The sequence below is a fragment of the Nanorana parkeri genome, unplaced genomic scaffold (genome assembly GCF_000935625.1).
Source record: "Nanorana parkeri isolate BGI_ZX_2015 unplaced genomic scaffold, ASM93562v1 scaffold1942, whole genome shotgun sequence".
NCBI classification, from domain to species: domain Eukaryota; kingdom Metazoa; phylum Chordata; class Amphibia; order Anura; family Dicroglossidae; genus Nanorana; species Nanorana parkeri.
The window spans coordinates 30,420-54,156 of record NW_017308210.1 but is presented as its reverse complement, the minus strand read 5'-3'; the positions used below and the strand labels follow the sequence as shown (position 1 = coordinate 54,156).

Sequence of the window (23,737 nt, the reverse complement as noted above, 5' to 3'; positions counted from 1 at the left end):
TACAATACTAGTCAAATAGAACTGCAGTACAGGTACAGTATTTCTAATGGTATCTATCTACCAGTAGCTGCCTCATTTCCCTCGGCTTATATTCGGGTCAATACTTTTTCCCAGTTTTTTTGGGTAAAATTAGGTACCTCGGCTTATATTCGGACGGCTTATACTCGAGTATATACGGTATTCACAAGATGGTGAAGGGCTAGTTCACACAAGAACTGCGTACGTCTGTGCAGCTGCAGTGCGATTTTACTGTGATTGACACATTTTTTCTGGTTTTTTTTTGTTGCTTAAACTTGGATTTCATGTGCGTTTCAGTACATTTGCATGCATTTTTTATGCGATTTGATGCGTTCTGTTGTGATTCGAGCCCCGCAGCTGAAATAGGGCAAGCAGTATTTTTTCTGACTGCATCGGGATGGACTGCACTGGTGTGAACAGTGAAAAATCCAATAGGAAAGCATTGTGATGCATTTTGAATGCAGCTGCCAGACTGAACGGACTGCATCGCAACTGCATCTGGCGTGGACTAATCTAAAGGGTTTGGAGAAGGCAGGAGAAGTGAACAATCTAGGATGGGGGTAGGCAACCTTGGCTCTCCAGTGGTGCTGAAACTACAAATCCCATCATGCTTCTGCCTCTGGGAGTCATGCCTGTGGCTGGCAATGCCTTTTATCCCATAAGGCATTGCCAGCCTACCCCTGATCTAGGACAACATAGCTGAACCGGAAAGTGAGCTAAATTGGAGAATTTTTCCAAATCAGATATTCTGACCTATATTGTTCACTTCTTCTGCCTTCTCCAAACTCTTCACTCTTTTATGAATAACCTGCTACAATATTACTGCAATAGAATTGCAGTAATACTGCAAAACAGCTATAGTATTTTTAAAATCACACTGCAATCCATCTCTGGTATTACTGCAATACATACAATTGAATTACAATTACAATGCTACTGCAGTGCAATGTTAATGCTGCACAATGCAGCATAACTGCAGTACAATGCAGTACGAGTGTAGCAGGCACCAAGTGCAGTAGTGTATCACTGAACTGCAGCCAGGGACGGATTCCCCACAAGGCCACAGAGGCCATAGCGGCGTCACTGGAGGGGTGCGGGGGTGCAACCCGGTGACACCCGTCCGGGGGTGACACCAGTGTACCCCCAAGTCCCAACGTCAGGCAGATGGGGGGCAACCTCGGGGGTCCTGTTCCTGCTGGTATACAGTGCAGGGCTGGTGTTATAACGGAACACCGTCAGCAGATTGGGAGATGCCCCACCACTCTCCTCCTGAGGTCCTTGCGGTGCAGAGGTGGTGAGCTGCACGGGGCTGTGGCAGGTGTGAGGGGAGGCTCCTTGATCAGAACATACTACTCTGTTTCCCCGAACATAAGACCTACCCCGAAAGTAAGACCTAGCACTATTTTTAAAGATTCCTGTAATATAAGACCTACCGCGAAAATAAGACCTAGTTTGGTGGTACGGTAGCGTGCACTTTACCGCGGTGTCCACTGTCTGCACCGCTGGTACCGCTGTCCTTGATGGCAAAGGAAGCAGTAGATGGCAGTAGAAAGCAAGGCTGCGGAGGGAGCAGAGCCGCATTAGCCGCTACTTCGTCTATAGCGCCGGTTACTGTGACAGGCGGAGTGATAGCAGATGCACTCAGCCTGTGAAAGAATCTGCTTTACCGATACTGACCAGTAGGAAAAGGAAGAGAGCAACAGTAGTATTCGCATTCTTACCATACCAATAAGGTCAGTAAATAAAAGATTATCGTATTTGTCTGCTTTTACACTGATCCGCACATGCAGCACTGCACACCTGCAGGTTACCTGCACTAAGCCATAGTTTGTTGCCACTTTTTGTTGCAGATTAAAAAATAAAATAAAAAAAGACATCCCCTGAAAGTAAGACTTAGTCCCCATTCCCACATGGTCGGATCGCTTGTATAAGCTGCCGGCCCGTGTCCCCTCCCTCCCGATGTCAAGCTGGTCCCGGGCTCCGCTGTGCCTCTCTGACAGGGGATCAGAGGGCGGTTGATATATGTCAGTAGGCGGAAGTGTTGTATATTACATCACTTCCACATTCTCGTGTCACTCTCCAGCTTCAGACGCTGGAGAGAAGCTGATGAAGCAGATCTGTGCTTCATCAGCTTCTTCAGGGGGGTCCTAGGTGACATTCTGGGTCTTAGAGACCCCTGATGTCTCCATAATTCTGCACCGCTGGTACCGCTGTCCTTGATGGCAAAGGAAGCAGTAGATGGCAGTAGAAAGCAAGGCTGCGGAGGGAGCAGAGCCGCATTAGCCGCTACTTCGTCTATAGCGCCGGTTACTGTGACAGGCGGAGTGATAGCAGATGCACTCAGCCTGTGAAAGAATCTGCTTTACCGATACTGACCAGTAGGAAAAGGAAGAGAGCAACAGTAGTATTCGCATTCTTACCATACCAATAAGGTCAGTAAATAAAAGATTATCGTATTTGTCTGCTTTTACACTGATCCGCACATGCAGCACTGCACACCTGCAGGTTACCTGCACTAAGCCATAGTTTGTTGCCACTTTTTGTTGCAGATTAAAAAATAAAATAAAAAAAGACATCCCCTGAAAGTAAGACTTAGTCCCCATTCCCACATGGTCGGATCGCTTGTATAAGCTGCCGGCCCGTGTCCCCTCCCTCCCGATGTCAAGCTGGTCCCGGGCTCCGCTGTGCCTCTCTGACAGGGGATCAGAGGGCGGTTGATATATGTCAGTAGGCGGAAGTGTTGTATATTACATCACTTCCACATTCTCGTGTCACTCTCCAGCTTCAGACGCTGGAGAGAAGCTGATGAAGCAGATCTGTGCTTCATCAGCTTCTTCAGGGGGGTCCTAGGTGACATTCTGGGTCTTAGAGACCCCTGATGTCTCCATAAAGAGGACCTGTCACATCTTTTGCTATCACATAGGGGGTTTCTTAGCCCCCTCTGTGATAGCAATAAACTTAAGTGGAAAAAAAAAATAGGAAAAAAAATCAAAGTTTCCCAAAAAAAATGTAAAGTTACACATAAAAAATTATTATTATTATTTTTTTTTTTTAAAGTCACCCCTCCCATACATAGACGCATGCAAACATGCGTCAGGTGCACATACCTGTGAAAACGATGATTGCGCCCATTACGCCGCACATGTTACATATCGCCGCGAACGTCGCAGTGAGAGCAATAATTCTAGGGCCATTAATCACCGATAACACTAAACTGATGAGCGGTAAAAGCTTTTAAAGCTTCACCTTTAAAATGTGTCAAGCATGCACCGGCTTCCTAAGGCGCGATGGCACACTGGCCCGCCCGTTTCTGATCCGACATCGTCTCGGCCTCGACCCCGCCCCCTCCTGCTTCACCTCGCCCCTTCCTGCTGGTCCGTCTCCTCTTCCACCTCCTCCACCGCTGCCTCCTCCCCGCTTTTCTCTGCCTCCTTGCGGACTACGTCCTTTGACGCTGCCGCCTCCTCCGCCCGCCCCCCTGAAGTCTGCCACCCACGGCCAACGACTTGTTTGCCTCGCGGCAGACAGGGCCGGTGCTAGGATTTTTGCCTAGACAGGCAAAGTTTCATTTTTGCTTGCCGCACTCCTTACCGTATATCCCAAAAGTAACGGGTGCTCGTAATGACTGCGGAGGGCACAGCTCACCAAAGAACTCCAATACAGATGTCACCAGCACTAAGATTCCATGTTAGTGTAAATTAGGGATGCACCGATACCATTTGCCGATACCAGTGCCTTGTGCCCCAATTATCAGGAAGTCGGGCGGCGGATCATGATCCGTTGCCCGGCTTCCTAATTGCCTGTGAAGCCAGTGTTCCAGTGAAAGAACACCGGCTTCAGAGGCTGCCTGGCTTCCTGACCAATCAAGAAGACGGGCGGCGAGTCATGATGTGAACCCGCCTCCTGGCTTCCTGATTGAAGCCAGCTTCTTAGTCACTTTTTTTTGGGCAGCCTGGCTTCCGGACCAATCAGGAAGGCGGACGGAACGTCATGACTCGCGTCCTGGTTTTCTGATTGGTTAGGAAGCGAGGCTGCCTAGAAAAAAAGTGAAGCCAGCTTACTAGCCAATCAGGAAGCTGGAGGGCACGTCATGGCCAGCCTTCCGGCTTCCTGATTGGCTAGGAAGTTGGCTTCAAATTTTTCTAGGCAGCCTGGCTTCCTGATTAACTTGGAAGCCAGCGTCACATTTTTCTAGGCAGCGTGGCTTTCTGGCCAGGAGGCCGGGATGCGAGTCATGATGTATCACCTGGCTTCCTGATTGATTAGGAAGCCAGGCTGCCTACCAACAAGTGAAGCTGGCTTCCTAGCCAATCAGGAAGCCTGCTGGCATGTTATGACCCGCCTCCTGGCTTCCTGATTAACATAGATGCTGGCGTCACATTTTTCATAGGCATTTTTCGTGGCTTCCTGACCAATCAGGAAGCTGAGAGGTGATTCATGACATGCCGCCCAGCTTTCTTGATTGGTTAGGAAGCCAGGCTGCAACAAGTGAAACAGGCTTCCTAGCCACTCAGGAAGCCAGGAGGCGGGTCAGAACCCACAAATTCGAAAGAAAGCCAGCTCCAGTGGCGTCACAAGGGGGGTGCGGGGGGAGCGGCCCGCACCCAGGTGACACCAAAATGATTGTCATGTTGGTGTCATCCCCCTCTGAAAAGCCGGGCACTTGGTCAAGGACTGAGAGCCCAACACTTGCTCAAGAGAGAAGGGGACCCAGCGGCATACATTATCCCGCCAGGTGACGTCCCCTCCTCTCTCTGCCGGCGTCCATCACTAAGATAGCTGTCGGCAGGTAACGGCGGTACCGCGCGTGATGTCACTTTGGGGTGTCACCCGGTACCCGCACCGGGTGTCACCCCACCTCTGGATGCCTCTGGCAGGCTCCGTGGTCCCTTGGCACTGCCGGTCAGAGGGAGTTCTCCCTCTGACCGGAAGTTCTGGTATCGGGTAAGGTATTGGAGCATTTTGACGAGTACGAGCACTCGCCCAAATACTCGATATCAGCACTGATACAAGGATCGGTATCGGCACATGCAAATCCATTTAATTTATAGTTGTCATTCAAACGACAAACGCATTTCTGAGCCTGATGAAGCGGACCCTGCGCGGCCCCAAAAGTGCTTGCCGATTGAAAGACAACGATCAATAAAATGGATGTTGCACTAACATGGAATCTGGACAGCTGTATTGGATGATATGCAGAGGCGTAACTAGAACCTTCAGGGCCCCGGTGCAAGAAACCATGAAGGCCCCTCCCCCCAACCGCCATGGCACCGCATGGTTGTTAACAGGAAGGCTGCCGAGGTCCCCAGCAAGCGCAGGACCTCAGGCAGCCGCTTGTTTAAAGTTTTAGTGCCAACCCAGTATCTGCGTTTACGTACAGACGGGATTAACGAGGAAACCGGCATTTATTTACAAAGTATTCATTTGTAATGGTTAATTATGACCGTTAATAATATGCCGTCCATGGCAGTAAATGATGAGCGGAATATTAACAGTCACAACGATTTCAACGAAATACTTTGTGAATAAATCCCGGTTTCCTCGATAATACCGGTCTCCCCCCTACTCTTTTCAATTGATATTTTTTATTAAACATTTTGATTAAATGTTTTAAATACCTTTCCATTAGGAGAGAGGTCCAGAGAAGGACGGCGTCGGTCACAGGCAAGAAGAAGCCGCTGTCCAGCCCAGTCCACGCGCATGCTGCCGGAGGATGCTTTCTCCCTCGCTCTCTCTCCCTCTCTGATGTCACTTCCTCTCACCATCAGAACACCGTGACCAGGGAGAAGGAGGGAGGGAGTGACTGGAGACAGTGTCGCTCAGCGCTCGCTGCCCGGCGCTCACTACCCGGTGCTCACCGCTCATCACCCGCTGCCAGTCGAGCAAGTCTGCCGTTTTAATCCTGTGTACGGGTGGGAGCCCGCCTCCCACCCGTACACAGGATTCAAAACCCGTACTGTCCGGGTGAAACCCATTGGGGTGGCAACCCTAACCACATGTCACACGCCACACGTCACATGCACATGTTTTACCTTTGCTGTCCTTCAGGGATGGAGGGAAAGATTCCCATTCTGGCCAAACCTGGCAAGCAATATTATCCAAGCCCCGCCTCCTCCTTCCTCTGTTTTTATAAAGGGGGTTGCGCAGGTTGTGCCTGGATTAGCCTTATAAATGCCTCAGAATCAACATTTTGCAAACATGAATCAGCAATTTTGTTTCCCAGTGTGCTTTGCAGGTGGTCTTCCACAATGTATATGCGCCTTAAAAACGTGTGTTCTTTTTGCACAACAACGCGCGATAAATACGCAAAACCCCACACACGCGTTTTTGGCGCGCTTTCCATTGAAATGCATGGAGCACAAATGCGCTGAATCTGCCTGAAAGAAGCTCATGCACCTTTTCCAGCATTCAGCTTGTTTACAGCTTGCTGCTAAACACTCATGTGTGAACAGGGGCCATAGGAATGAATAGGAATTCTTGTGTTGTGTGTTTTGACGCTTAAGCTTTCAGCGTCACAACGCCCAGGTGTGAACAGGGACTAATAGATGTTCTCTCCAGAGTGCTGCTTAATCTAGCTGTTATGTCATGACTGTACGCAGGGCCAGATTTCCCACAAGGCCGGGCCTCAGGGCGGCAGGGAGTAGAGGGGCGGCACAGCCACTGGGCAGGTAGTTTTTTTTTCCACCCCAACCTCACCTGGCTGCCTCTGTCCCTGCTGACTGCCTCCCTCCCCGTCATAGTTTTCGGGGTCCCCCGGCACAATCATTCAGGATGTAGAGCAGGGAGCAGAGCGGAGAACAGACTTTGCTCCATGTACATAGGGAAGGGAGAGTTGCACTCGCAGCCTTCCCCTTTCAGCCGTCACAGAAGAGCCAGTACCGTACTGTGCTCAAACTCCTGTATTGGAGGTGACAGGTCCTATGAAGAGAACCTGTCACCTCCAAATGCTATCACACAGGAGCGTGTGCTAGCAATAAAATTAAGTGCAAAATATTATAAGTTAAATAAAAAAGTAAAAAATAAAATAAAGAAAAAAGTTAAAGCAATAATTAGGAAAAACAGTGAAACAATGTTTGGCGCGTAGGGGGAAGCATTGAGGAACCGGCCTTGGGGCAGCAGAGAGAGTAAATCTGGCCCTGATTGTAGGCAGTTTACATCAAGACCAAAGGAGCAGTAGAAGTAAATGACTGTGCTATGCTACTACATGTCTTATACATGATGTTCTACCGGTCAATAATGCTGCAGTGACAGACGTATGCTGAGATTATGCATCACGTCATCTATGCCAGACAGTACTGTGACCTCGGCATTTTGTTGTCCCTATGGTTACATCTGTACCCGGTCTTCTGACATGTTTTACTAATTGGCCGACTATCCAGTGTAGCGTTTTACAATACAACATACTGGCAAACTCAGGGTGACCCCCCCAGCGAGCCCTCCTGGACCCTTTCCTTGCTGACCACAGTCCATTATTTGATGGTTCATACGTAAATAATGGAAACTGATTAAAACATCTCTAAAATTGGAGGGTTTTTTCTTTGCATTTGAATTTGTCGACCACTTAGCTTTAAAGAACAACTGTGAATATTTAAAAAATGACTCCCTTGCAGTGGCCCCCCCCCCCCTGCTCTTTTAAGTGCTCGTTTTGGTTTAGGGTCTAAAATAAAGAAGATATACACACCTGATCCTTGATCCCGCCTGGCAACTAGACTAGTCCACGCAGCTTCTTCTCCCTTAGGCTTCTGTAGTCTAAGCCCTGCTGACATCATTCTGCCTATGCCAGGTCCATTCCCTTGTATGAGATGTCAAAACAAAGAGGGACATACCACAGCTGGAGTGAAGGGGAAGAGAGGTAATTGGTCACCGCCTAAGGATGGAGAAACAGATGATTTTTTTACGTTTTTTTTTTGCACTTTATTGCTATCACATAGGGGCTAAGAAACCCCCCTATGTAATAGCAAAGAGGATGTGACAGGCCCTCTTTATGTAGAAGCGATAGTCACCCGCACACCTGGGTCCAAGGCATCAATACACTAAGTGGCCAGTTTATTATGACCACCTGACGTTTGTAGGCAAATTAGCTATAATTAGCTATAATTTATCTCTGAAGTTGTTAGAGGGCCAGACCATTATAAATAGGGAAGCAGGTTGTTTACCACGACATATGAAGATACGGGTAAACAACGCGATTTAACAGCCTTTGAACGTGGGATGATTGTTGCCGCTCGGAGCCTTGGAGCGAGTATCAGCAAAACAGCAGAATTCGTTCAATATTCAAGAGCAGCTGTTGTTAAAGTGTTTAAAGACTGGACTGTCAGCCGGAAATCTGGGTCTGAACGTGTGAATTGTGGCCGTCAGCGACTAGTCAATGTTAGGGCAGAACGGAGAGTGGCAAGACTGGTACAAGACAACAGAAGGGCAACAGTGCAGTGTCAGATTCCTCGCATCACCTTTCAACATCTCGTGGAGTCACGAGGCGGCCCAACGAAGTACTGATGGGGTGGTCATAATAATCTGGCCACTCAGTGTATGTATTTTTATTGACGGCAGATACACACGACATCACACGTATGAGCAACGTTTCAGAACTTACCACGGTCCCTTCATCGGGCACAGTGGTCACTATGTTATGTGCCTGATGAAGTGGGATTCCGGTCTAGTGTGCATGGGATATCTGTTTATGTTAGGTCCTCTTTATGTAGACATCAGGGGGCTATTAGACCCCTAATGTCACCTATGGAAGATTAAACCTTTCCGGGAGGAAGTTTTTCTCTCCCGGGCGGCCGGGAGCCGCTATAGCGGGAGACTCCCGGTGCGTCCGGGAGAGTTGGGATGTCTGGCACAGTGTTCATTACTGTGCCTTGTGGTAGGCTGCAACACACGTTTATTGCCTTACTGTGTTGTGGTGAATACTGCAGTACCGTGCGTTGTTGTAATACACGTGACCGAAACGCACATGTGTGAAGCAGGCCCTAATATTTGACATGAATTTGGTTATTTGCAGGTTTATTTCTAGGTTCACTGACTGTTTAGTAATATTTATACTGTTACTATGTAGTACAGTTCACACAGTGTCACCATCGAGTCAGAGTTATCATTAGGCTGGAGACACTTGGGGGCCTATTTATAAACCAGCGAATGTGACATTCACTGCAGGGGAATCAATCACTGTCATTTAAAACATGTGCAGCAGGAAGATTCACCTGCAGCGAGTATTTAATGAATATAACTCTTATGTACAGGCTGTGATGATTTCTATGCCCCCATTTAAACCTTGTCATACCTGCAGGCTTGCGTACCAAAATGCGATCATGTGCATTTTGTTCCTGTTTGCCACGTGTCCTCATTGGTTTCAATGGTATCCCGCACGTGCGACAAATGCGGAAAAGTAGTAAATGCAGCAAAATCTGCAACATGCATTACTTGGTTTTTCCCCTTGTATTTGTGTGCAATACGCACATTAGCCCAGCTGCGTTTGGTGGTGCCCCTAACTGGAAATGACAGAGCGAGCACGTTTTGTGTTTTTGGTGTCAAATCAAGCATTTTTGTGTGTGTTTGCCGCAAGTTCACGAAAAACAGTCAGATGTGAAAGGGGACTATTTTCTGTCTGGAGCTTTGCCTTCTCCTCCCCTCAGCACTGACATTGTTCTTTGCACTGAAGAACATCTGCAGGCTGTGGCGGGAAATGAATTTGGCGCCTTTCTCCTCAGGGTGACGTTTCAGGTCACATGACCGGCGCCATAAAAGGTGTGGGAGGCGGCGCTGCCGGGCTTATTTGGCGCCGGAGTGAGAGAAGGAGAGAGGACCGGAGTTTGCCGGGATCAGGCCAGCAAGGCGGGAAAAAAAACCTTATCTTCTCTCCACATAACATACACCCCGGCTGCTCTCCGCCACCATGTTCGAGGCCAGACTGGTGCAGGGCTCTATCCTGAAGAAGGTGCTGGAGGCGCTGAAGGACCTGATCGATGAGGCGTGCTGGGACATCACCTCCAGCGGCATCAGCCTGCAGAGCATGGACTCGTCCCATGTCTCCCTGGTGCAGCTCACCCTCCGCTCCGACGGATTCGACACCTACCGCTGTGACCGCAACCAGTCCATCGGGGTGAAGATGAGCAGGTAAGCCCGATGTTTAGACTAGCATAGCGGTCTTTTATTAAACCCCAGTCTGCATCTCCCCCCTCCATGTCTTGCACCCGTCTGGCTCTGTTGGCCAGTTATCAGCATAGGAGCCTTCTGCAGAGATGGGACTGTACGACGCAGCCAGACAGTGCGCACATTATACAAGTCTGCTGGTCACGTGTGCGGACAGTGTGGGGTTTTTTCTTTTGCGCGGTTGACATGGTCATCGGACATGCCCCGTCTTGTCTCGAGCGGGGTGTTTCTTCATGTGCGACTGTTCATCGCGCGTTTTTGTGACGTCACTGCGCTCCGACGAAGACGTTCGCGCGGGAAATCACCGGTGGGCGGAGCCTTGAGTGTTCATCTCAGTGGTCCGTGATAAGCGCTCTATTTATGAAGGATCCCAGAAAGTGGAGCCAATGGCATCAATTATAGCTTTGGTGGAAGATCCGAGCACCTGTCATGTTCTTTTTGCTGTCTGTCCGGGTCAGGCCCAATGCACAGGGCCCTCCTGCACTAAGCACAGGAACTATCTGAGATGTATAAACTGTTATGCCTTCCAGATTGTTTCTTGTGCTTCATGTCCCATATGGAGGAGTTCACATTCATGTAGATGAGTGACAGACTCTGCAGATCCAGAAAGCAGAACATGTCCAGCCCGGTAGACTATCTAGATGGTGCTGAATGTCTAGGTGTGCAGTCAGCCATATCAAAGCGTTTAGAAATTGCAATCTGGGCACATGTGGTTGTAAGGTAATTCCGCTTTCCCAGGTGAATTTGGAAATTGAATGACCCCCTCCAATCATCCCCCCCATACTTTGTACGAACTCTCCTTTGTGGTGGTATCCGTACCCTTGACCGCCGTCTAGCACAGTCCTGCTCTTTGGATTTTGACTTTTGCAAGCTAATGGCAAGCACTTATTGGTCAGTGCGATCCCCTGACTGCGTTGACCAATGAGTGCTCACCATTTGCGAGTGAAATTCAAAACAGTGCTGTACACCAGATAGTCATCGCTGGAGGTGAGATTTCACCCAAAGGTTGGTATAGTATGGGCGGTAGAGGGGGTCATTCCATTTTCCCCAAATCACCTGAGAAAGTGGAATTACCCTTTAATGCCCGTGTGCAATACATCTTAGGGATATTCAGCCTATGTTCTGGTGACTTGTGATTGCTGTCTTTGTACCTGTTAGGGAGATTCTTCACCTGCTCAATTTGTCCTGGTGATGTAATCACTGACAGTATCGCCAATTTTAGATTGTCAACAGAACAATTGACAATGGAGGACAAGTCTTCCAAGGGGGGCGCTATTACTGGTGACAACCAGGAATTTCTCCTCACTTCAGGGGGTTTTCTCTCTTCCTTTTGGCTATGGGGCAGGAAGTGAAGGGTTCTTCCCAATGTGATACAGATGGCAAAAAACCTGACTGGATATAACCCCCAATTACTCCAAAATGAAAAAACAGTTTTGGCTTTAATTCTTTAATAAATGTATTGTGATTGAGTTGTGGAATTCTTGTACATTGGTATCTTTTTTTTTTTGCAGTATGTCCAAGATCCTGAAGTGTGCTGCAAGTGACGATATCATTACTTTAAGAGCAGAAGACAATGCAGACACAGTCACCATGGTGTTTGAATCACCCAGTAAGTTTCCAGTTACAAGGCTTGTAGACTGTAATCACAATGGAGGGAATTCATCTGGAGGAGGCAAAATCTAGAGCAGTTGCCCAATGGCAGCCAATCAGCTTTGATCAGTTCAAGAAAATAGAAGCTGATTGGTTGCTATGGACAATTGCTGCAGTTTTGATTCCTGCAATGCGCCTCGTTCTGTGATGCTGCTAGGTATAGCAATTGATCTAATGTAAACAGTGCCTGCTTTTTTTGATTGTCATCTGTAACGCTGCTGTACATAATGTAGCATTACTATACTCAACACTCAGCTAAAGATTAAGAACTTGGATGTGATTTTCAGGTGGCTGCACTTGGTGTATATATAGCTAAAACTGAAAAGCATCTTCTGCAGAATTGTCTGCCAAACAGTGCCTGCAGCCAATCGTGTACCCAGCTTGAGATTCCCTCACTTTGCAGAGTTGTCTTGGGGACAGGAAGTGAAGGCAAGTCTCTGCTTTTAATGCGTTTACATTTTAGGTTATGTGAGGGGGTGTTGCTGTGTTTGGGTTGTGGATGGGTAGTGACTCGTTCACATTACACTGGTCTTTTGACACACCGTCCATTTGCAGAGTGTGTATATAAGGAGGCTGTCCTTAGACCTGTCATGTTATCTGGTCTGCGGACGAGAACTCTCCAGTTGTGACAGCGTTGTCACTTAGGAAATAACAGGAAGCTGGGACCTAACAGCACGTTTTTATTAGGAAAGGGAATGGACAGAACCTTTTTATTTTTGTCCTCACTAGATTCAGCTCACTTCCTGTCACAATATTGATACCAGGGTGAGAAATGAGGAAAAATCACCCAAAAGATAATTAGGAAAGTGAATGTCCTGGAAGAACATATAAATAACATGTGGGTGTCACAGGATTCCCCCAGTTCAGCACTATTGCCTAAAACCATTTAGGTCACATATTGCACGAGAGTTATGTCTGTTGACCTTTTACATGTGAGGAGCATAGTTATGGAGCAAACACGGCTAGTGATGTGTGAAAGTTCCTGTGTGCTTGTTAGGTCAGTTGCTCATTGGATATTAGGCCTCATTTACACGAGAAAAGGCCGTCCCGTACAGATCCATGCTTCGTGCACGGCCTCAGCGTCCTTCTCAGAGTACGCCGCCCTGCATTTCGGTGCGGGTGTCCGTACTCGTACCCTGACGGCGTTGGATCCTGTTTGCATCTGAGCCGAGACAACCGCACCCGTATGGAGCTTCACTTAGGGTCAGTGTAGGGCAGCGTATGGCCCCGTACTCCCATAGAGGACAGGGGCTACGTACTAATCACATGCAGCTTCTGTCCTTCCCGGGAGCTGCCTGATACGACTGCACAGAGCTGAATGAGGCCTTAATGTCAGGGTGTCAATTAATGTGCATCTCTAAAACCACATGGTAATGGCAGCTATTCCAGGTTCCTCTAACTTCCTTACTCCAGGTTCTGTGTTACCAAGGCTGTTATCGGTCTTGTACCATTCAGTCATGAGCAATGCTTGAACTGGTATAACTGGAGTGATATAACATTTGTATTAGGGTAAAATGTAACTTATGTGCACTTTGTATCAGAACATTAGTAACATGCTGACATTCATTGTGTTTTAGATCAGGAAAAGGTTTCAGACTATGAAATGAAGCTGATGGACTTGGATGTGGAGCAGTTGGGAATCCCGGTAAGTTGTTATAAACGTCTGTTTTAAGTTGTTGTTGTTATCACAAGGACCTTTGTTGATACTTTTCAGAATTGGGCAGCTGCTAATTCATCTTTGGTGCAGCTGCTAATTCATCTTTGTTGTATAGGAACAAGAGTACAGCTGTGTTATAAAGATGCCATCCGGGGAGTTTGCCCGTATCTGCAGAGATCTAAGTCAGATCGGTGATGCTGTTGTGATCTCTTGTGCAAAGGATGGAGTGAAATTCTCTGCAAGCGGAGAGCTGGGAACAGGAAACGTCAAACTATCACAGACTTCAAATGTCGATAAAGAGGAAGAAGCTGTAAGTGGCTTGTAATGTGACAGATTCTGTTCCTAACCAAAACTTGCTAATATAATAACCCATCAGTTTTTTGAGCTTTTCAAACATTTCCAGTTTGATATCAATGGGAATGGAGGTGAAGGGAAATCTCCCCGATATAGGCTGATAAAGGCGGGCGGGAACCTGACAAAGGTCCTAACTGTTCTACTCTCCAACACTAAGAAAATCAGCAATGGGACATTCTAAGATTGTACTGTAAACTAAAAGCTTTCTGTTGTTGGGGTATCACAATTGTTTTACAAAAGAATGTCAGAAAATGTAAAAATTAAACCTTGCGGTGGGGCTATTCCAGCACTGCAAGGGTCAACTGCTCATTTTGGACTCTGGTGATTTACGCACCTGTGATGTCATCACATCTCATGTAACTGCATGAGACGTGAAGACGCCGAGGGACATTCCAGCTGTGGGGGAGATGTGAAGGCTGACAGCTGCAGGACTGAGGTTCAGATGCGTGGTCTTCATTTTAGCCCCTAGACAAACTGAGCAGTGTAACCCCACTGCAAGGGTTAATTTTTACATTTGCTGGGGTTCAATAATTGCTGCTGGACTGTGGAGGAACCTGACCTTGAAATACTCAGGGGAATAAAAGTGGAGCAGTTGCCCATGGCAACCAATCAGCTTTTTTCATTTTTAAAGCTTCACTGAATATTCAACTCTCCTCCTCCTTTATAAAACATATTGGGCGGAATTTATCATGGCCATTGCGAGTGTTGGATCTCACATATGGACACATGGGCTATATTTGCGCCAAATTTAGGTTGCTAGTGTATTCCTAAATGAGATTAATAGACTCCAGGACAGAAGACTCTTAACTCCAGGCAATAAGCTGAACTGTCGCTTTTTGAAGTGGTCATGGGGACTTGTGTAGCGATTGTTTTGTTAGGTGATGCTCCAGTTTCAGACAGCCGCAGGACAAGTGCAGATGTAAACAGCTACGAAATTTTGCAAAACAGGCGCAATCAGGAGAATAGTGCAAGCTCGGGTCAAACCGGTGGCACATGTTAAGGAGGCTACACAGATTTACACATAACATGATTTAAAGCTAAAACTGTCAATTAGATTTAGATTCACCCCAATGAGGTGAATTGATCAAAACTGGAGCAGAAAAATCTGGATCAGCTGTGCATGGCAACCAATCGGCTTTCATTTTCAAATCTTAACGGAACAAACTAAAGAGAAGCTGATTACTTCACAGAGGAATTTGATCAATTCCACTGTCAAATCATTTGTATCTACTGGCTTGTCGTGCTGTTGTGTAGAGAGAATATTTCCTGCAGGGATTGTGATTAATGTGGACTTAGCTTAGTTTATAAATGATCTGTGAAGGCAGTTTCAGCACGATTACTAGAGCAGTGGGGGCGGCCATATTTCAGTAGCCTGGTGAGATTACATCTGTTCTTAGCCCCCCGATTACTAGAGCAGTGGGGTGCAGCCATATTTCAGTAGCCTGGTGAGATTACATCTGTTCTTAGCCCCCCGATTACTAGAGCAGTGGGGTGCGGCCATATTTCAGTAGCCTGGTGAGATTACATCTGTTCTTAGCCCCCCGATTACTAGAGCAGTGGGGTGCGGCCATATTTCAGTTGCCTGGTGAGATTACATCTGTTCTTAGCCCCCCCGATTACTAGAGCAGTGGGGTGCGGCCATATTTCAGTTGCCTGGTGAGATTACATCTGTTCTTAGCCCCCCGATTACTAGAGCAGTGGGGTGCAGCCATATTTCAGAAGCGCTATGTATAGTGATTCTGTCTTCGCCCCCCCAATAATCACAATCGTGTGCAGCTCAGCCAGGGGGACATTGTGACAAAAATTGTATATATCACATGGAATGTTCTTGTTCATCTGAATGTACGTATATTAGATGTTCTGTCCTATAACCGGGTCGTAACCAATGTGTTCATCTTCCACAGGTTACAATAGAAATGAATGAGCCAGTCCAACTAACATTTGCTTTACGATACCTGAATTTCTTCACCAAAGCAACACCCCTGTCTGCCTCAGTGACACTCAGCATGTCAGCAGATATCCCTCTAGGTGAGTGATGGGAGATCTGGTCCTTATTTGACCAGCTGTACCAGTAAGAAAGGTCATTTTGTATGTTTAGATTTGCTGGTGGTGTAGAATGTATGCAGCTTAATACTGATTGCAGCTTGCCTTTAGTCTTGCACAGTTGTGGCTCCATTTCTGTACTTGGGTCTTATTCTGATATCACGGCATACTGTGAGCTTCTTGAAGTGTGCGTTAGAAGATGGAACCTAGCTGGAAGGCCAACATCTAGCCCTTTACGCTCCAGTCTTGCTGTCTTTTGCCTGTCCCTTTCCTGAGATGTTAGTTCCCAGTATAATAATGGAGACTCGGCATCATTGCTACATTACCTAGTGCAGGGCTTAAAATTTCAAGTCTTGAGCTACTAGCCAGGCCTGAACTACAACTCCCAGCAACACTTTATACAAAAATGCAGAATGGCACCAGCTATAGAGGACTACAACTCCCAGCAACACTTTATACAAAAATGCAGAATGGCACCAGCTATAGAGGACTACAACTCCCAGCAACACTTTATACAGGAAAAACCTAATTGCCAAATAGAAAAACAGTAAAGAACTGCCCCCAACTTCCTATGGCATCAGTATGATGTCACATTCCCGCCAGATAATTCAAATAATAAACCTAAACAATCATGAAAGGGAATGTTTTCCAACTATCCTAAAAAATAGATTGGAGTACCTGCTTGCAGAGCTCAAATTACATCCATGACCCTTTGCAGATCGGTCTCCCCCCCTCCTGGGAAATAGCAGTGTGGAGATCAAAGCAAAGATCACAGCACCCGGCCGTTAGTTCAGGCCGACTTGTGCTGCCATGGGAACAGGGACGCCTATAGCTAGATGCCGGGCCACTAAGTTCGAGCTCATGGTCCCGTCTGCCTGCACATGCGCAGTAGAGAGCGGGTATCTGTGGTGACAGGAGACGCTGGCTTCTAATAGACACGTCACCTGTCTACACGAAGACACAACAGCCGGAGTCGATCGTAGGAGGACAGAGCAAGAGAAAACAAAGTGCAGGTGAGGAGGGAGCGAGCGGATGGATCTCGTGTCTGGCTCGCCCTCACTTTATTTCCCCTCGCCAAATGCGAGCAGGTGAGTGGAAATTTTAAGCCCTGACCTAGTGCACCTAGTCTTAAAGCAAATGCAGCCTGCTAAGGAACACCCACATCTCGGACTGGCATCCACCAATCAAGGCAGTTTGATATTTGCATAACTGCTCCCATGGTCGAGCCATCAGGGCTGAGTAGTAAAGCATGGTGCTGTGGTGTTTTCAGGAAGCACCCTGCTGCCCTCCCCCCCCCACCAGCCATGATCATGATGTATTGCCTAGAGAAGCACAGAGGCCAGTGAATATATCTAGGGCTGCAACTATTTTCACAATTGATTAGTTGGCCAATTTATTTTTCCATCAATCTGTTAAGGAAAACAAAAATTAAATACCATCTTTTATTTAAAATAAAATACACAAATTGAGTTACAAGCAGTTTACTTCAGAATAAAACTGCATGCATTTTCTGCAATCGCACGTCACTGGAATGCACAGCATTGCTGTACCGTGCGTTCAGTGAGGGGGATTACCCCGGGTGGGAATGCCAAGACTTGTGTTTCCGTTAGTATGCGCTCATTTGTGGGGTTGGGGGACTTTAAACAATTTGGAACGTTAACCTTCATAATTTTTTTGTTTACTTAATTGCCTTTAAGGTGACATTAAGGTGGTCTATTAGACCCTGGTATCACCCACCTTTCCACTTGGGAATGACGGCCGCCTGCTGGGACAGCTGAATGTAAATGCAGTTGCTGGGGGCAATAGGCTTCCTATTGGCCATTTCAAATTAGTGTTCTGTGTCGCCTCTGCCAATACAGGCGAGGATTGATACACAGGCCGCTGCAGCCAGATGGCATCGGCTGCAAATCGGAACAATTAACTAATGAATAGTTGACAACGATTCTCATTAACGATTATAATCGATTAGTAGTTGCAGCCCTAATGATCTCACCGGGTCTAAAAAGTATAGAATGAAAACAAGTTCATGTAGAAGTTTCAATGTTGGAAAGGAACCAGGGAAAGCAAAATAGAACTGAAAACATTGGCCACATACCTGGATTGTCCGTGTGATGTGTTTAGTTTTCAGTGTTATGATGTCTCATTAATGGCGGGTTATCTTCTTGCAGTGGTGGAATACAGAATTGCAGATATGGGACATGTGAAATACTATCTGGCTCCAAAGATCGAGGATGAAGAAGCTTCCTAATGAACAGTTTATTTTTATGCATCTGTCACCCGAACGCCACAGCTCTTCAACTGCCTTGTAATGACAGTAACCCGAAATAACAACCTGGCTGAACTTCTAGGCATGTCTGTAGATATTTCTGTAAATACGCAATCTTTGTAAAACCTGCCATACGAAGTCAATAAATCTTTGTAATAATGACCTGTGTGTGTGGAATTACTGATCAGACTGCTGGCAACAATGAATGTGCATGGCTGACTTGCTGGGTAAATACAGAAGGATTTTGAGAATCTGAGTTTCCAGGAAATCAATCTTTAGGGGCATTTCATATAGAAGAGTTCCTGTTTTTTGGGACATTGTTGTTTAAAATGGAACTTTACCAAGGCTGCAGCCAACTATTTTCATCGATTAGTTGCCAGATTTATTTATTTTCGCTTAATTGGTTGCATTAAAAAATCTCCCCCCACCACCCAACTAATCGGTAATGAGAATAGTTGCCAACTATTGTCAATTTAATCAATCAGTTGTTGCAGCCCAAAACTTAACATCAAATATAAAGTGCACACAGGCAGAATGTTTATTGCCGAAGGCACACTATGGGTGAAGAGAGCATTTGTGACACTTCCTGTTCCTTATTCTTACGATGAGATTTGGGGAATTGAATAATAAAAACATACCCTTGCAGTAGGGCTTCACCTGCAAAGGGTTAAGTGCTCGATTTTTATCTCACGCTTAAAGCTGTATTACTCACCTGATCCTTGGCCCTGTGGCAGTCAGCACTCACCTCTGTGGAATGTCCCACAATTTGCTCATGACTAATGCAAGTCAATGGACCTCAGATGTGATGTCAGCGTTCCTTAGACTGCTGGTGTCTGGGGGAGAAGCTGCAGGGACTGGTCTAGCAGTCTGGCGGAGCCAAGGATCAGGTGTGTAAATCTGCTTTAAAGGAGAACTATGAGGTGAGTGAATATCAGTCATAGCTCGAGCTGACGTGTGACAATGAAACGATCACATCTGCTCAATAGATCGGGAAGTGAGCGAAGACATACTGTCGCTCGGTCACTTCTCGATCATCTCCCTGCAGAGAGCGGGGGAGTGTCATATGATCATCCTTGGTCTTCATCTTGTGCTGCATTGGTTTGTGGGAGGAGTCAGGTACAAACATCACTGCAGTACCGCCCACTCTGACAGCAGACATGCCTATCTAGACTAATGCACAGCTTTTCCTAGGGGCTCATTCACACCATATGCAGTGTCATAGAGAGTAAATAGGCAGCATGTCTGCCTTTTGTGCAGTGGTTAGGAGAGCCCTGGTCATGAGAGCTTACAATCTAAAAGTAGATCACAGCTATGTTGGTGCCGGAGTTCCACTTGAATTTTAAACATTTCTGTTTTAATTTGTATTGGTTTCAAATGGTATAATTGGTGGGCAACTTTGGCCTTCCAGCTGTTGTGGGACTACAAGTCCCATGAGGCATTGCAAGACTGACAGCCACAAACATGACTCCTAGCGGCAGAGCCATGATGGGATTTGTAGTTTTACCCCAGCTGGAGTGCTTAGTTGCCTACTGCTGCAGTAGATCCTCCAATATGGACAATAAAGAAAACAAAGTAAGATTACTTAAGATAACATAGATACCAATCCGATGTCGTGGTGAGGTCACACTGTGTTTAGAAACTGCTTTCATCTTCAGAATTGTCTCTTGTCAAGTACGAAACTCAGGACCACAAATGAATTATTACAGATCAGATCAACCATGTAGAGGACGAGTTCCAGTGTTGCAGAGTCCAAAGCTGTAGTGTAATGTATGTATATGGTACCTTGCCCCGCCCCCCACTCTTCCCTTTCCTCCTTTACCTCCACCCCAGTTCCTTCACTTCCCTTCCTTCACTTCCACTCCCTCCTTTCTTCTTCCCTTCCACTCCTTTCTCTCTCCTTCCCTCCGCTTTCACTCCTTCCTCCTTTCTTCTCTTCCTTCGCTTTCACTCCTTCCTGCTTTCTCCTTCCCTTCCTTCGCTTTCACTCCCTCCTTTCTCTCTTCTTCCCTTCCTTCGCTTTCACTCCCTCCTTTCTTCTCTTCCTTCGCTTTCACTCCTTCCTGCTTTCTCCTTCCCTTCCTTCGCTTTCACTCCCTCCTTTCTCTCTTCTTCCCTTCCTTCGCTTTCACTCCTTCCTTTCTTCTCCTTCCTCGCTTTCACTTTCTCTCCCTTTCTCCTTCCCTTCCTTCGCTTTCACTCCCTCTTCCTTCGCTTTCACTCCTTCCTGCTTTCTCCTTCCCTTCCTTCGCTTTCACTCCCTCCTTTCTCTCTTCTTCCCTTCCTTCGCTTTCACTCCCTCCTTTCTTCTCTTCCTTCGCTTTCACTCCTTCCTGCTTTCTCCTTCCCTTCCTTCGCTTTCACTCCCTCCTTTCTCTCTTCTTCCCTTCCTTCGCTTTCACTCCTTCCTGCTTTCTCCTTCCCTTCCTTCACTTTCACTCCCTCCTTTCTCTCTTCTTCCCTCCCTTCGCTTTCACTCCTTCCCTTCCTTCGCTTTCTCCTTCCCTTCCTTCGCTTTCACTCCCTCCTTTCTCTCTTCTTCCCTTCCTTCGCTTTCACTCCTTCCCTTCCTTCGCTTTCACTCCTTCCTCCTATCTTCCCTTCCTTTGCTTTCACTCCTTTCTCCTTCCCTTCCTTCGCTTTCACTTCTTCCCTTCCTTTGCTTTCACTCCTTCCTTCGCTTTCACTACTTCCTCCTATCTTCTTCCCTTCCTTCGCTTTCACTCCTTTCTCCTTCCCTTCCTTCGCTTTCACTCCTTCCTCCTATCTTCCCTTCCTTTGCTTTCACTCCTTTCTCCTTCCCTTCCTTCGCTTTCACTTCTTCCCTTCCTTCGCTTTCACTCCTTCCTTCGCTTTCACTCCTTCCTCCTATCTTCCCTTCCTTCGCTTTCACTCCTTCCTCCTTTCGCTTTCACTCCTTTCTTCTTCCCTTCCTTCGCTTTCACTTCTTCCTTTCCTTCGCTTTCACTCCTTCCTCCACCTTCCATCGCTTTCACTCCTTCCTCCTTTCTTCTTCCCTTCCTTCGCTTTCGCTCCTTCCTCCTTCCCTTCCTTCGCTTTCGCTCCTTCCTCCTCCTTTCTTCTTCCCTTCCTTCGCTTTCACTCCTTCCTCCTTTCTCTCTCTTCCTTCACTTCCCTTTCTCCCTTTCCTCCCTCACTTCGCTCCTTTATCTCCCTTTTTTTCTCACTCCCTTCCTTTCCTTTCTCTTCCTTCTCTCCCATTTCTTTTTTCCTCTCTTTTTCCTCCCTTCTCTCCCATTTCTTCATTCTCCCTTCCTTTTTTTTCTCCCTTTCTTTCCTACTTTCTCTCCCTTCCCTCGCTCCCTTTCTTTTTTTACTTCCCCTCCTTTCTCTCTTCCTATGTTTCCATTAAATCTTCTTCTCTTCAATACCTGATGTCATCACTGGGTCTTCTTGCTGACCTCTGCTCTGTATTGTAGCAGGGGCTGGCATGCATGTCTAAAGGGATTAGATTGTAAGTTCTCAGGATCAGGGTCCATCCAATCCTCTTGTATGCAATTGTATTTTGACTGTACTGTCTCCATATTTTGTACAGCGCTGTGCAAACTGTTGGCGCTATATAAATCCTGTATAATTAGGTCAGGGATGGTTACTTTGGTATAAAGGGGAACAAAATGACAGTAGGGATGTCCCGATACCGATACTAGCATCGGAATCAGGCCCGATACAGGGCATTTTGACAAGTACTTGTCAAAATGCCCCGATACCTAGCGCCGAAGCTTACGCTATGGTTTTTTTTTTTCTTACCTTGCCGAGTGTCGCATCACTGCTGCTCTGGTGGGCGGCGCTCCAGGTGGGGTCCTAATTTAGGTGGCCGGCGACTGCCCAGAGGACCTCACTCGGAGAGCCGCCCACCGGCGCTGCAGTGACGCGATGCTCCAGCTCAGTGGCGAGTCAGCGCTGGTCTGGTGGGAGGAGCTCCATGTGAGATCTTAATTTAGCTTGCCCGGCACCTCTGGGCCAGCTAAATTAGGACCCCCACCTGGAGCTCCTCCCACCAGACCAGCGCTGACTCGTCTCTGCTCTCCTGCACGGGGGGGGGGGCACTATTAAGCTTACTTATCCCATTCATGTTAGCAGAGGAGAATTGTAAATGTATTGTTGCAGTGCCCTCTATATGAACATGTACTATATACTACATATAGAGTGCACTGCAACAATACATTTACAATTATCCCCTGCTAACATGAATAGATTAAATGATCCATAGTACATATGTTCATAACATGTAGTTGTACTACGGATCATTTAACCCATTCATGTTAGCAGTGCAGAATTGTGAATCTATTGCTGCAGTGCATTCTACATGTAGTACATAGTACAGATTCACAATTCAGTGCTGCAATAGATTTACAATTACATAGTTACATAGTCAGGCTGAAAAAAGACAAGTCCATCGAGTTCAACCCATAGAGATACGGAGAAAAAAAATAAAATGGAAAGAAGAAAAGCCTGAGTTCCAGTCCAGTACAATGTGCAAAAAATGCTGCATGCACTATTTTTTGCAGATTGGACTGGACCGGAACGCAGGCACTAATGTGCCATGCATTTGGGTGTTGGCGATCGCACCGCGGGTGTGGCTGCGGTGCCATTGAGTTCAATGCACCGTCCTGCCCCCTCCCGTCCCAAAACAAAGTGAGCCGGCCAGATTGCATTCCAGTGCGTTCCAGAGGCCGAATGCAATGGAACGCACTCTTAAGTGGAAAGGTGATACTAGGAGTCTAATAGACCTCTAATGTCACCTTAAAGAGAACCTGTCGCCACTATATGCTATCACATAGGGGGGCTTGCGAGTAAAAAATTAAATTATATTAAAAAAAAGTAAAGTCCCCCGCGAACGCGCAAGTATTAATGTGTAAATACTGCGCGTGTACGTACAGAAACGAGGATCACACTACACATGTTGAGTATCACCGCGTGAGAGCAATAATTCCAGGGCCGAGATTTAAATGTTTAATTTTTATTCTTTATAAACTTTTTAATTTTTTTAAATTCATTTACTTTCAGCAAAATATATATTGCTGAATACTGCACAAGTTTTGTGTAATAAATTAAAATGTTTCAGAAATGAAATCATTTTTGGGTCGTGCCTTAATGACCAAGGAAACATGTGGGTCCCGAGGTTCCACAGGTTGAGAACCACTGCTCTAAACTGATAACCTGTACGGCCTTTTAAAGCGTCGCCTATGTACAATTTGGGGTACTGTATTTTGTCGTTTCATGGACTCACGCGCACATTTTTTTACCAGGGCACGCTGGCTATTTATTTACTTGTGCTAGCCTCATCTTTTATATCTTACAAAAATGGCTATTATGTTTTGGGGCCAGTAAAATGAACTTAAGAGCATTTTTTACAAAATGTTGGGGTTTGATAAAGAGTTAGGCTAATATATCCTCTATACATAACAGCTCACCCTCCCCCCCCTCCTTTCACCAACAAGAGGAAGACTTTCACCGCGCACTCACACAACCCCTCCCCATCTCGCCCACGTCCGTAATGGTACTATGGGCAGTGCTTGTAAGTCAGCTGACGTCCGGAGGCGACGCGTCACTTCCTATTAGTGGAACACTAACCCGGA

The 23,737-nt window shown here is 46.7% G+C and overlaps 1 protein-coding gene across 1 annotated transcript; it reads left to right on the top strand.

The window, feature by feature from the left end:
* The first annotated feature begins 9,762 nt into the window (after window positions 1–9,762).
* On the top strand, window positions 9,763–18,302 carry PCNA (proliferating cell nuclear antigen). Its single transcript, XM_018572125.1, has 6 exons — window positions 9,763–10,134; window positions 11,682–11,779; window positions 13,398–13,465; window positions 13,593–13,787; window positions 15,736–15,859; window positions 18,043–18,302. The coding sequence occupies exons 1-6, from the start codon at window positions 9,914–9,916 to the stop codon at window positions 18,120–18,122; spliced, it is 786 nt and encodes a 261-aa protein (XP_018427627.1). The 5' UTR covers window positions 9,763–9,913; the 3' UTR covers window positions 18,123–18,302.
* The last annotated feature ends 5,435 nt before the right edge of the window (window positions 18,303–23,737 follow it).

Excerpts from the sequence above, each read along its gene's own strand:
- PCNA (XM_018572125.1), top strand. The coding sequence starts at position 9,914 with ATGTTCGAGGCCAGACTGGTGCAGGGCTCTATCCTGAAGAAGGTGCTG. Across the intron at positions 10,135-11,681 it reads ATCGGGGTGAAGATGAGCAG|TATGTCCAAGATCCTGAAGT; the intron begins GTAAGCCCGATG and ends TTTTTTTTGCAG. Across the intron at positions 15,860-18,042 it reads GTCAGCAGATATCCCTCTAG|TGGTGGAATACAGAATTGCA; the intron begins GTGAGTGATGGG and ends ATCTTCTTGCAG.